The following is a 12500-nucleotide window of genomic DNA, read 5'->3' as shown; positions in this document are numbered from 1 at the left end:
TGTTCAAAAAAATGTACATTCTACAAAAATATATCTCAATACAGCAACTGTTCACATGAACGTCTTAAAAAATTGTGTAAAAGAAAGGATTTAAAAAAATTAAAGAAATGTCGATAAAACTATGATTCTTAAGTATTCATTGTACATAACATCAACTTCATCCACTTTGGCGCACACGGATCACGTATGATTTACTGCTTTATTTTCAGCTTTATATTTTGCCTAGAGTATACTAGTATTTGGTTTATTAATGAAATTAACAGAACATATTCCATAGAACAAAAAAGTAAACGCAAGAAATTAAAAAAAATATTTAAATCCATAGTGTATTTTTTTTTTAAATTCTCAAAAAAAAAAATGTATTTTGATTTTTGAATTGCAAATAGGGCACTGAAAATGTTTCATAGTACACAATTTGGTTTAGGCATATCGATCGATCGAATGATTGATTAATTAGACAAGTCTGTAAATTATTAAACATTTTTGGCTAGTGGTCAAAATACTGGCATTTTTAAAACATTTGTCAACCTTGAGTACAACAGTCTTAAACAAAGCACCGTATAATAAAACACATTATATCAGACAAAACAGTAAAGCACCTTGTAAAGCTATTCAGCAATGAAAATTCATATATTGACGACAGAATGCCAGGTTTTAGTTACGCTCAACATTTCCTCGCGAGACGTAATAATACTCTGAATAAAGAAACAACTCAAAATGCCCATAATTCCTGCCGTGATCATGTAAGACAGGACAGTTCCGGTCATGTGCACAACATATCCCATCATTCCCGAGAGGATTACCTGAGACAGGAAGTAGGCGGAGTCTAGGGTGGCAATATCCGTTCTAATGCCCCGGAAGTTATTCTTCCCATTCTCTGTCCGGAAGTATACCTACAAAGAAGCGCCAACTTTATTATTATAACATATTTACTGTTTTCAAGACATTTAAAATAAGTTTTAAATAGTAGTCATTATAATGATTAAAAATTTAAAGAATGACGACGTGAGAAAGTTATTTTGGTAATGTTGTTCAACCACTGCATTGTAAATCTTTGCAAAGCTCCTAAAGGAACCAATGTAAAGTTAAGTATAAAGTATATCCTTTTAAATTTTATAACTCTCACATTTCCCTCAAAATGGAGAAATTCCCGATGTCCAATCTAGGTATGTAAAATAAAACAAAAATATCGGTTTTCTTAAAAATCTTCAAAAATATTTTGGCGTTCTTGCAAAATAATTAAATTTATAGAGTCTGTTTCTTTATAGTTTATTATGAAGAAAAAGTAGTCCTTTTAGCATTTTTGTTAATATTCATGATTTTAGACGATTCTTCATGGTTTAGCGCGATTCTTCGTGTTTGGGGCGATTCTAAATTATTGTAAAGTTTCACTCCCCCCCCCCCCTTCCAACAATCTCGAGAGAAAGAGAAATTTTAAAATTCAGTTTAATGTTTGTCGACCTTCATTGCCATATGAAAACATATTTATGGAAGCAAAACATGCAAATGCAAAAACAACACGCTTCTTAGAAATATTTTGAAGTATGATTTGGATTATCACAGCACTTAAGCTTCCGTGCGACATATAAAACGTCATTCAGTTTTCTCATTCTTTCCAAGTTAAGTTTTCCAAGATCAATACCTTTATACGTCTTTTTAAATCGGAATTCGATTTTACTTCCAAAAACATGAAGATATAATGCAAGTATCTATCGACAAGTTTTTTTTAATCTGTGATCTTTTAGTGAAAGTAATTTAAAACACACCGGTACCATATCAGTAGGTTATAATATTAAAAAATACAAACCTAGATTTCGATGAATACTAGAAAATTCATTAACATAGCTCAGTTTAAAAAAATAATATAGAAGGAGAGTTTGAACTGACCTCTTTTTCGGAGTGGTATTTGGTGACAATAATGAAGGGGATGGTCGTGAGAGTCGCATACGCAAAACCCGTCAGAGCTGCCATAGTGTTCACAAAATAGATGTTCCGGAACACCACCATGCCCGCCATACACAAGGTGAAGGTCACCATCCCTGCGGCGTACGTCCGGCGGATCCCGACACGTTCCACTAAATTCTCCACGAAAAAGGCATAGACAGCGGAAGTGATGCAGTGAAACAGGAGTCCCCAGGATCCCATTCGAACACCCTCGTCATATCGAGCACGCAGATAGGAGTTTTCCTCCGCATTGGGATTCCCCTCGTAAACGGCCTGTCCTACAAAGTCTGTGAAGAAAAGGTTGAATCCCATCACTGCAGTCCAGCTGCAGAAGTTCGCTATGGCCAGTTTCTGCAATACGAGCGGAATATCTAACAGCAGTTTAACAGATTCTGGAAGCTTGTCTTGTATAGCTGCAAGAGCTAGTCTGCCGTAAAATTGCACGTATGAAAATAATCTAAAGCGCTTTAAAACAAAAATAAATGGCATACACAACAATAAAATAGGACGGAATTTTCTTTTGTGACGACGTGATTTAGATCGGGGTTTGCGAAGCACATTTGGCAAAGCGCCGTCTTCCGAACCACTTGATTCGTACCCCGACTCCAAAGCCGGACCATTGAACACGGAAAGAGAGGTCGAACCCTCTACTGGGGGCTTTATGTCCAGGGTGTGAGAATTCTGGAGTGCGATTTGTGGCTCCTCTTTGGCTACAGCTACAGTCACAAACAACAAAAATACAAACAGGAAGACCAGCACAGTGAACACAGTCCTTTCTTGTCCACCAATCAGAGCACCGAGAGGGTTCGTATTCCAGTCCAGGGCAGTAACTAAATACCCCAGAAATCCCCCTAACGACACCATTTGAGAGTACACCATGAACACACGTTCCTGCTGATTAGAGTCTTTTGATGCATCGCTTAGCAAGGCTTCACACGGTGTAAGACAAGCCTGACTAGTGAAGTCAAGCAGAACTACTCCTACTGTTAAAATCAGCAGCGCCCCCGTTTTACTCACAGTTCCTGGACCAAATATAGACAGACTGATCCAATCGCAGTACGGTATAATAATTAGCGCAAACATTAGAACTGATGATATTCCCAAAATGAAAGGCCGTCGTCTACCCCAAGCACTGAGGCAGTTATCACTTGCACGGCCTATTACTGGAACGAAGAAGAACCCGAGCAAGGGCCCCATTCCTAATATTATACTCATGTTCTCCTCCGTGTACCCCGCCTTTAACAGCATAGGAGGGATGTAGGTGAATCCAGCGCATGCGCAAATCTCAACACCACATACCACCGCGTTTAGAAGAATTATCTGAAGCAGGGATAATGATTTTCCTGTTGCCATGGTGACAGGTTTTTGGCGGGGATCCGGGTCGTCGTGGTGAATCACTTCCTGTAGTAGGCGCTCGTGGTCTCTGTCATCGTCGTCCGTCACTTCCGGTGGTGCGCTGTACTGGACAGAGGACCTACAACAACAAAGACGTTGTTCTTATTTACTTTGAGGTTTTCAATACCAGTATAAAGTAACTCGAAAAGTTAAAGATCTACTGAATGGCATTCGTGGGATTTTAGCACTGTGCTCACAAAGTAAAAATAAGGGGGGGGGGGGGTATTCTCTTTTCAGAAGCGGACGTGGATGTAAGCGAAAGTCTGTTGACTTCTCTATTTAGAAAGTGATCTTGTGTTGCAGCTATCAATTTACATGATGAAACAAAAAACTGATCCGATAAAGTTTTCGGTGGTTTTCTCAATTTAAACATTTTTAAAACTATTTACTGAATACAATAATTTTTTTTAACACAAAGGGTTTAAAAACAAATACCAAGTTACTAAATGTGGCTCTTCTTTTGAAAGATGTACCCGTGCCTTTACCGTACATGTACATTGTAGTACCTCGACACAATACTTCACTTATCTTACCCGCCCCCCCCTAACAAATTGTCAAATAACATCAATTTGTATGTGTTGAGACAAAGAAGTCAGTATATATTGTTTTAATTATGTCTATACACACTCTCCATAGGCGTCGAAAGCAAATTGAAGGGGGGGGGCTAAACCAACGAAAAAGGGTAAATCCTAATTTTCAAAGGCCTATATTATGTATATGTTTAAAAGGATACCGACGTTCATGCTTTCTTTATGAACTTTTTACAATATATAAGATTTATTTATAAAATTTCAACTTTCATTCAAGGGTTCCCATGGAGAAATTTACTGTAGTAACATGGTGAACAAGCCAGAGTCAAGACTTGAAATTTCTTATGTAAATGACAGTTGCCATAAAGAAAACCTGTATTTTGTAAATACGTACAGTACTTTCCCCTTTATGTGCCCCAGACTGTTAATTAGCAAAGCTAAAATTATAGCAATTAATTGTCACTTGTTCTCCATGAGTGACGGGCGTCATATTTTAAGAAAAAAAAATCATGACGAATTTAGTGCACATTTTAAAGCCGAACCTTTTAAGACTAACAAAAAAATGTTAATTAAATATACATATATATAGGAATGAATGCACGACTTCTTCACGCGCAATCTTGTTCAAACAAAATACAAACTGAATGGTATTCAGAAATACATATACGTGGAGATTAGAGTGATTTATTGAGAGAGAGAGAGAGAGAGAGAGAGAGAGAGAGAGAATCGCGTTAAATATACGTGTAATCTGTATACATTTTTTTTTTTTACATTTTGAACAGTTGTAATAAATCAGATTTGATAGCCACTACTACAGTGTAACGATTGATAATTCGTCATGATTATTTTTTGACTCACTGCACTTAATCAAGTGATTCATTAATAAAACAAAGCACTGAATTTATCAACAGAAATTATTTTTAAAATGTACTTGTTTCAATACAGAAGAAATTAGATGTAAGATGTAAAATTCAATATTGTATTCTAATACACAATTAATAAAAATTAAAAGAGAGAAAAACTCTCGGTTATATATAACTATACATGTACATCTACACATGGTGTAACGCATTCATATTTCCATAATACCTTCAGAAATAAAGAAATATATGTCAAGGATAACCCGCCATGACCATGATCAAAAGACCTATAAAACAATATACAAATTGAGCATCATTATATATCAGAAGAGATGGAGAATACCGTTACCTGTATTTAAGGGCGATATCGTTATATTCCATTATTTTAACTCTAGCCCCCGGATTGGCGGACTGAGGGAGGGTGCCACGAGCGACACTAGCAGTGAAGTGAGAGTCCAACACAGAACAGTGAAGTTAGAGAGAGTTCTACACAGAGCGTCAATTGTCAGACGGCCTCTGTCATTACAATAATACTGAATTAATACCGGGGCCGCAAACAGGCGGTACTAATTAATTCCAAGACTCAATTTATCCAAGTCACAGTTTTACTCATTAACATGCATTTATTGTTATGGAATAGAATTTCATAAATGTCATACACACTGTGTTTTTAAGGATTCATTTTGATTTCTGGTATGCGCTTAATGTTGAAAAACAGGTACTCGTATGTCTATTATGTAGAGAGGAAAAGTAAATATCTAGAATCATCGGAAAGTTTTCCAAATTATGGAACGACAGCAGTTTGTCAGAGGTTTCTCTTGTGACTTTATGAGCTATCAATGATCAATATGTTTACTATTTTATTAATAAACATCAACAACGAGGATTATTCACGTTGCCGCAAAACATTACAAATATCATGAAATCGTCTTATAAACAATATATATTGTGTCTAGACAAAGCTTAAAATACGCTTACAACAACGTTTATCGTGTTCAGTATTCAAAGCCATACAAGCTATAACAACTCAAGGCACCAAAAATAAAGTGGAGAAAACACAGTCAATTACATGGATATTACAAGCTTGTGTTTATAATTTTTTCATAAAGAAAAAACAATCGGCAAGTCCTTTTTTAAGACATTAAACTCATTTATAAACAAGAGGCCCAGGGGCCACATCGCTCACCTGAGCAAATCGGCTAGGAAAAATCACAAATCAGATCAGAACTGAAAGATTCACTGAAGGGAGGGGGGGGGCTTGAATTTTACTACTACTTGAGATTGCCTTCATATTACTACAGCATATGACTTCGCTGTTGTTGGTAAAAATATTTTTAAAAACATTTTCTTCCTATATATAACTTCATAATAATTTGAATTTGATTCCCCATGTTTCCCTCCCTAACCCAAAGGGCCATGATTTGAATAAATTTAAATCTTCAATACATGAGGATGCTTAAATGTCAATATGACTAAACATAGCTTTTCTGTTCTTGGGATTTTTTCCTTTATTTTTCTATGTAAAACTTTGATCCACCATTGTGGCCCCACCCTACCCTTGGTGGTTATGATTTGAACAAATTTAATTCTACACTACCAGAAAATGCTTCCATATAAATACTAGTATTACTAATAATGGCTTTGCTATTCTTGAGATTTTTTAATATATATTTTAATGTAAAGCTTGGATCCCCCATTGTGGCCCACCCTATCCCTGGGGGTTATGATTTGACACTAGAATCTACACTACCTGAGGATGATTCCACATAAATATCACTAATCATGGCTTTGAAATACTTGTGAAGACGATTTTAAAAGATTTCCCTATCTAGTCCTGTGTAGAACTTTGATCAGCCATTTTGCTCCCCCCCCCCAATCCCCAGGGGTCATGATTTGAACAAACTTGAATCTACACTACCTGAGGATGATTTCACATGAGTTTCATCTTTCCTGGCCCAATGATTCTTGAGAAGAAGATTTTTAAAGATTTTTCCTATATATTCCTTTGTATAACTTTGATCGGCCATTGTGGCCCCACCCTACACACAGGGGTCATGATTTGAACAAACTTGAATCTACAACACTACATGAGGATGCTTTCACATGAGTTTCATCTTTCCTGGCCCAGTGGTTCCTGAGAAGAAGATTTTTAAAGATTTTCCCTATATACTCTTATGTAAAACTTTGATCGGCCATTGTGGCCCCACCCTACCCTCGGGGGTCATGATTTGAACAAACTTGAATCTACACTACATGAGGATGCTTTAACATGAGTTTCATCTTTCCTGGCCCAGGCCTGGGGGCCATAAAACTTAGACGAGCTCACATTTGATCTCAGTCTCACTTTTTCCAAAAGAATAATAGTGAAAAAGTGAGTCTGAGATCAAAAGTGAGCTCGTCTAAGTTTTATGGCCCCAAGGCCAGTGGTTCCTGAGAAGAAGATTTTTAAAGATTTTCCCTATATACTCCTATGTAAAACTTTGATCGGCCATTGTGGCCCCACCCTACTCCCGGGGATCATGATTTGAACAAACTTGAATGTACACTACCTGAGGATGATTCCACACGAGTTTCATCTTTCCTGGCCCAGTGTTTCTTGAGAAGAAGATTTTTGAAAAATGCCATTAATTTTTCACTAATTCATAATTATCTCCCCTTGGAAAAGGGCTTGGCCCTTCATTTGAATAAACTTGAATTCCCTTTACCTAAGGATACTTTGTGGCAAGTTTGGTTGAAATTGGCCAAGGGGTTCTTGAGAAGAAGATGAAAATGTGAAAAGTTTACGCCGACGATAACCACGACAGACGACAGACAAATTTGATCAGAAAAGCTCACTTGAGACTTCGGCTCAGGTTAGCTAAAAACAAAAAAAAAATCTGATGATCCCTATATATATGCTTGTATAATGCTTATATTTTCGTTAAGGCATAATTTAAATAAACCTTTCTACTAGTTTAACTTTTAAAGTTATATTTAATCATTTTTCCTTAAAATAATTGTTGATTAAAGGTATCAGAATGTTTTAAGCTTTCCGTAATGAAATAATCATCTTTTCCTTTTACCATCTTTTCGTATACCATCACGTTATTGTATATTTTCTTTTAAAATAAAATATCTATTAATTCTTTTATTCATTAAGATTTTTAAAAAAATCAAATTTTTATGAATATAGAAATCCGCATTTTCTTAAAATAAAACAAATTTTAACATCTTTATGATATTATGATAAAATAATAACTGTGATTACCTGGTTCAATTCCGTGTTGTCTTCCCAAGATAAATTTTACCCTTAAGTTAAGTGAAAAACTTTCAAATATGTATAAACATAAAAAAATTGTTGACATCATCAGCATCACATTAAATGAACGCTGGTTTCTTTTGGACCCCATCGCTAAAATCAATGACAACTTTTGTCCAGCGTAACATCTTGAGAATGATCAGATTAAAGTTCTACAGCTGTTAAGTAGTCAATAAAATTGTTGTATGTGTCTTCCAATTTATATTGCCTATATATTGAGCAGTCTATTCAATACACTACACATGCATTTTAAAATATAGACTTCAATGTCAATAAATGAAAATGTGCCCCCAACTTTACTGTAGATTGAGAAATAATGCCCTTTCTGCCCAACTCTAACCCCCCCCCTTCCCAAAGTAGATGACAATTGACAAAATATTTTCTTTGCAGTTAGCCTATCCACCCACAAAGATCCACAACACAAGCTTCTCTATCTCCATAACTCCAGTGCCAATAATCATAAAACAATTTATCTCCAGTTATCTTTTCCATATAGTATATTAAAAATTTCAGAGAGAGAGTGAGAGAGATTCTTGAAAATGATTACTTCTTCCACTAATTATTAATTAAGCCATACCTTTTACTTCAGTTCCTTTATGAACAATTCTTCTTGTTAGTGCCTTTTGTAATGTAATTATTAAATTTCCACAAATATTTTTACATGATACAGACAGACAAACACTTAATTTTTTTTTAAAGTTAAAAATAACTGACTACAAGTTAATTGCTACTGTCTAAAGTACAGTTTATCAGTATGAAATGTTAAAAAAAAACATGAAAACACTTGTATCACAAGTCCTTAACAGGTTATATACTCATCAGGGACAATGGAGTTTATAAATCTAGACAGCAGATCTGCTACAACTTTTTACACACTTAAACACTCAATTCTGAAATCATAAAAGTATATGTTCTGTGCTAGATGCTAGTGTGTGTTTCATTTCATTATTATCAAGGTTACCTATTTAGACATAACTTTAGATGTATGACAATCAAACTGGACCTATCAAATTGTCCCTATTAAACACTCTATCCTAAATGAAGTGGTTTTGGATTGTCATATAATACCTATCGCACTTTCAACGTCCAAAATAAAAGTTTAATAGCCAAAACTATATGGTAGTGTAAAAGAAAATTATGATATCATATATAAAACTGACTTGAACTCCTTACTTCATGTCAGCCAGGAAGTGTGGACAAAGTCAGCTTGACACAAGGCAGGACAATGTGTTTCATCAGAAATCATTTCTTTATTCATTTGTTTCATTTTTTTCATTTTAACCGCTGAACATGTATCTCTGCTGGTGGACAGTCAATCCTCCATGATACTTGTTGTTAGGTACCTATTCATTCATGAGTATGTTTATTTTAAAGGGACACGGACACAGTTTCAACTGATTTTTTTAAAAACTTATTTTAATGCTTACAATTCCTAATAAAGGCAATTCATATGATTGGCAAAAATTTGAACATCATTTGTTGATTTACAAAGGAGATACAGAAGTTAAAATTCTTCATACCAGAGTACATGTATTATGTAAACAAGGCTCATGCCTTGTTATCATTTACATATAGAAAATATCAAATTTTTAACAAAACCAGATTCAGCAAATCACTAAAAACTGTCTCATATTTAGAATAAACGTCTTTATTGAAAAAGTGTGCTTTGAATGAACATATATTAGTGTATTTAACCTTTGTAAACAAAAACATGACACAAGCCTTGTTTAGCTACATAACAAAGGTTTGGAGCTCAAAGTCCCTCTTGTAGTTGTACCTTGGCAACTGAAATTCAAATTTTTGTTAATCATTTAAAATATCTTAGTTAAGTATTTGTAAACTTAAAAATTGGGAAAATAAATTTTAATTTTTTTTTTGCTGAAACTGTGTCTATGTACCTTTAAGGGCTAGCTAGTGCATGAGCATAAAAAAGTTCATAGAAAAGATTTTGCTATAAATATGAAATAACTTGTCTCTTTTTGTTATTCTCTTTAAGCTACTCTAGGGCATTCAGAAGAGTTCTCAGGTACGCTTGGACTTTCAGTAAGACTGGCATTCTCAGTGCAATGTAGTTAGAATTTGTCAAATGGCAAATAGATTCTAATTGGTTAATAAATAAATAACATTAAGAACTTTAAATTGTTGTTGACAATGATGAGAAGACTTAAGCCCCACCTCTGTGCTGTGCGAGAACTTTTAATTGGCTATTTGCTACACTATTTGACATTCGGCTAAATTCTATCTAATGTATATTGAATAGGTGAAAGAAAGTTGTGTAAATTTCAAAATTATGTAACATCGAGAATGCCACTGGGGAATTGTCCTAGTTAAAAGAATATAGTATGTGTAGTAATAGTCCAATGTAATCATAAAGTTTCAGGGAATGTCCTATAAAAAAAAAGATAAACTTAATCACTGATCTTATGTTAGCTTCTGTATTACAGTTTTTACTTTTATACATTCTTTCATCACTAAAAAATAACTTTCACACAGACCTGCAGCTCTATTACATAGTAAATCTTCAAAAGGGTAATTTTAACATGGTGCTTTAAGATCAGCAGCAACTACTTACATAAAACTGAATATAATCAATATTCAATAATTGAATGTTTTATTTTCAATTCCACTGCACATTAACACACACTTTATTTCAAATGAATAAGAGATTCTGCAAAAGAGATATTGTATATATCAGACTGATGGATAGGTAACGTGAACACAAAGTGTTGATCTGCTCTGCGGGCAACACAAAATAACAACTGCTGAAAAGCATAGTGTCATTCAACATGTTCAAAACAATTATTTCATATAGTGTCATTTTAATTATATCATAAGACAGGAGTTCTTAATGGCAGACTGTAATATAATTATATAATTATTTAATTGACGATTTACAAGGTTAAAGATCAAGGTCACTTTGGTCAACAGATTTGGGGGAGGGGGGTAATTTAACAAACAAGAAACTTACTTTGTTCTATCTGCAGGGACTGCCATCCACACCTCATCTACATCACACAGTTCAGCCTGAAAATAAAAACAATACAAGATATTTGTTTACATGGTTCAGTTAATTTTACATAAATTTACAAGGACATAACTACAGGTACATGAAGAAGATTTCAAACCAAATGTTCTTGATCAGCTGGAAGTACAATTTTTTTTTCTTTAGACTGGATTCACCACCATAAAATAAAATACTAGTAGATATAAAAATTTTCAATACCCAGTACTTGTCCCTCTAACTCTTAACATAGCATTCTGAATGTCATTACAACTAATCCAATGCTGAGGACAAGCAATAAAATGTATGTGTATTTTGCTCATACAACTGACTCAGGGAATCTTCAAAAACAGGAGGCACTAGTCTGAAATAACTGACAATTTCCAGGTCATTTTATGACATTTGAACCCGCACCATTTATTATGGTTATAAAAAAACTGGAAATTTGGTCAACTTAATCTGAGGTTAATCTTGATAATTGCAAGTCAAACTTGCAATTTAAATATCAATGGCACAATGCATTTAGCATTCACCATTATCACTTTCAATTAGCATTCACCATTATCACTTTCAAGAAAATATCATTCCATATTTTTGTAATGCCATTTTTCAAAAATGCACAAATCAAGACAAACATCAAAAATTAGGTTTTCACCCGACTGTTTATATTATAAAAGAACCATAAAAGCAAGGTTGGTGATAGACACCTTGTACTATAGATAAAGGTTTTGAGTAGTATTTTAATTAGTCTGAAATATCTGCTATTTCATGGCTTTTTTATGATGTTTTCCTGGCACATAAAATATCAAGTTCGTAAAAAAGCTGGACTAAAGATTCGGGGGGCCCCTGTTTGAATCCTTGTCTGGCATATTGAACTTTTATCCTTTCCTGGCATACATAATTGAAAATTAACTAACTTTTTGGAAAAGTCTGGTATTCTTTAACATTCTGTAAGCTATATTATATTACTCTTAAAAGGTCTTCAGATCCTTTATTTCAACACATAGTCACATGTTTGATTTAATCAGTAATTACATCTCTAATGCATGGTCCTGAAAGAGTATCAAGATTTATTCAACCATGAAATTTATACATGTGTAATGCTTTGGACCTGGATAGCTCAGTTCGTAAAGCACCTGACTGGATATGCAGGGGTCCCAGGTTCGATTCCCAATCCAGCCATATATTTTCTCTCTCCTATTTAAAGATTTGGTGCCGTTGACCACCCCAGGAATTGCAGGCGAAAGTCCTGCCAGGGGGGGGGGAATAAAAACTTGGGTTGTGTCTTCAAGGGCGAAGACCATTTAAGAAGGGAAGAACGTAATGGTTTGGGCCGTGGATATCGTCCTGTATAACTCAGTCAGTAGAGCACCTGACTGGAGATGCAGGGGTCCTGGGTTTGATTCCCAGTCTGACCATACATTTTCTCCTGTTATACATTTATTTCCTGAGGTCTTCTCCTGAAGGGAATG

The 12500-nt window shown here is 34.8% G+C and overlaps 1 protein-coding gene across 2 annotated transcripts in view; it reads right to left on the bottom strand.

The window, feature by feature from the left end:
- Positions 1–11074, bottom strand: part of LOC134262869 (solute carrier family 45 member 3-like) — an 11787-nt gene extending 713 nt beyond the window's left edge. Inside the window, exons 1-3 of one of the 2 annotated variants that reach the window (XM_062745191.1) lie at positions 10996–11074; positions 1888–3418; positions 1–893 (exon numbers count right to left, since the gene is read on the bottom strand). The exon at positions 1–893 is cut by the window's left edge and continues 713 nt beyond it. In XM_062745191.1, the coding sequence (XP_062601175.1) occupies positions 627–893; positions 1888–3418; positions 10996–11021 (1824 nt within the window). In that variant the 5' untranslated portion in view covers positions 11022–11074 and the 3' untranslated portion in view covers positions 1–626. Of the gene's footprint in view, positions 894–1887; positions 3419–5078; positions 5210–10995 lie in introns of those variants that run through there. The other variant, XM_062745190.1, reaches the window with a different exon arrangement.
- Between the last annotated feature and the right edge of the window lie 1426 nt (positions 11075–12500).

This window comes from Saccostrea cucullata, unplaced genomic scaffold, assembly GCF_032062105.1.
Source record: "Saccostrea cucullata isolate Sc308-1 unplaced genomic scaffold, CSIRO_AGI_Scuc_v1 ctg10390, whole genome shotgun sequence".
NCBI classification, from domain to species: domain Eukaryota; kingdom Metazoa; phylum Mollusca; class Bivalvia; order Ostreida; family Ostreidae; genus Saccostrea; species Saccostrea cuccullata.
This window is presented reverse-complemented; position numbering and strand designations above follow the sequence as displayed.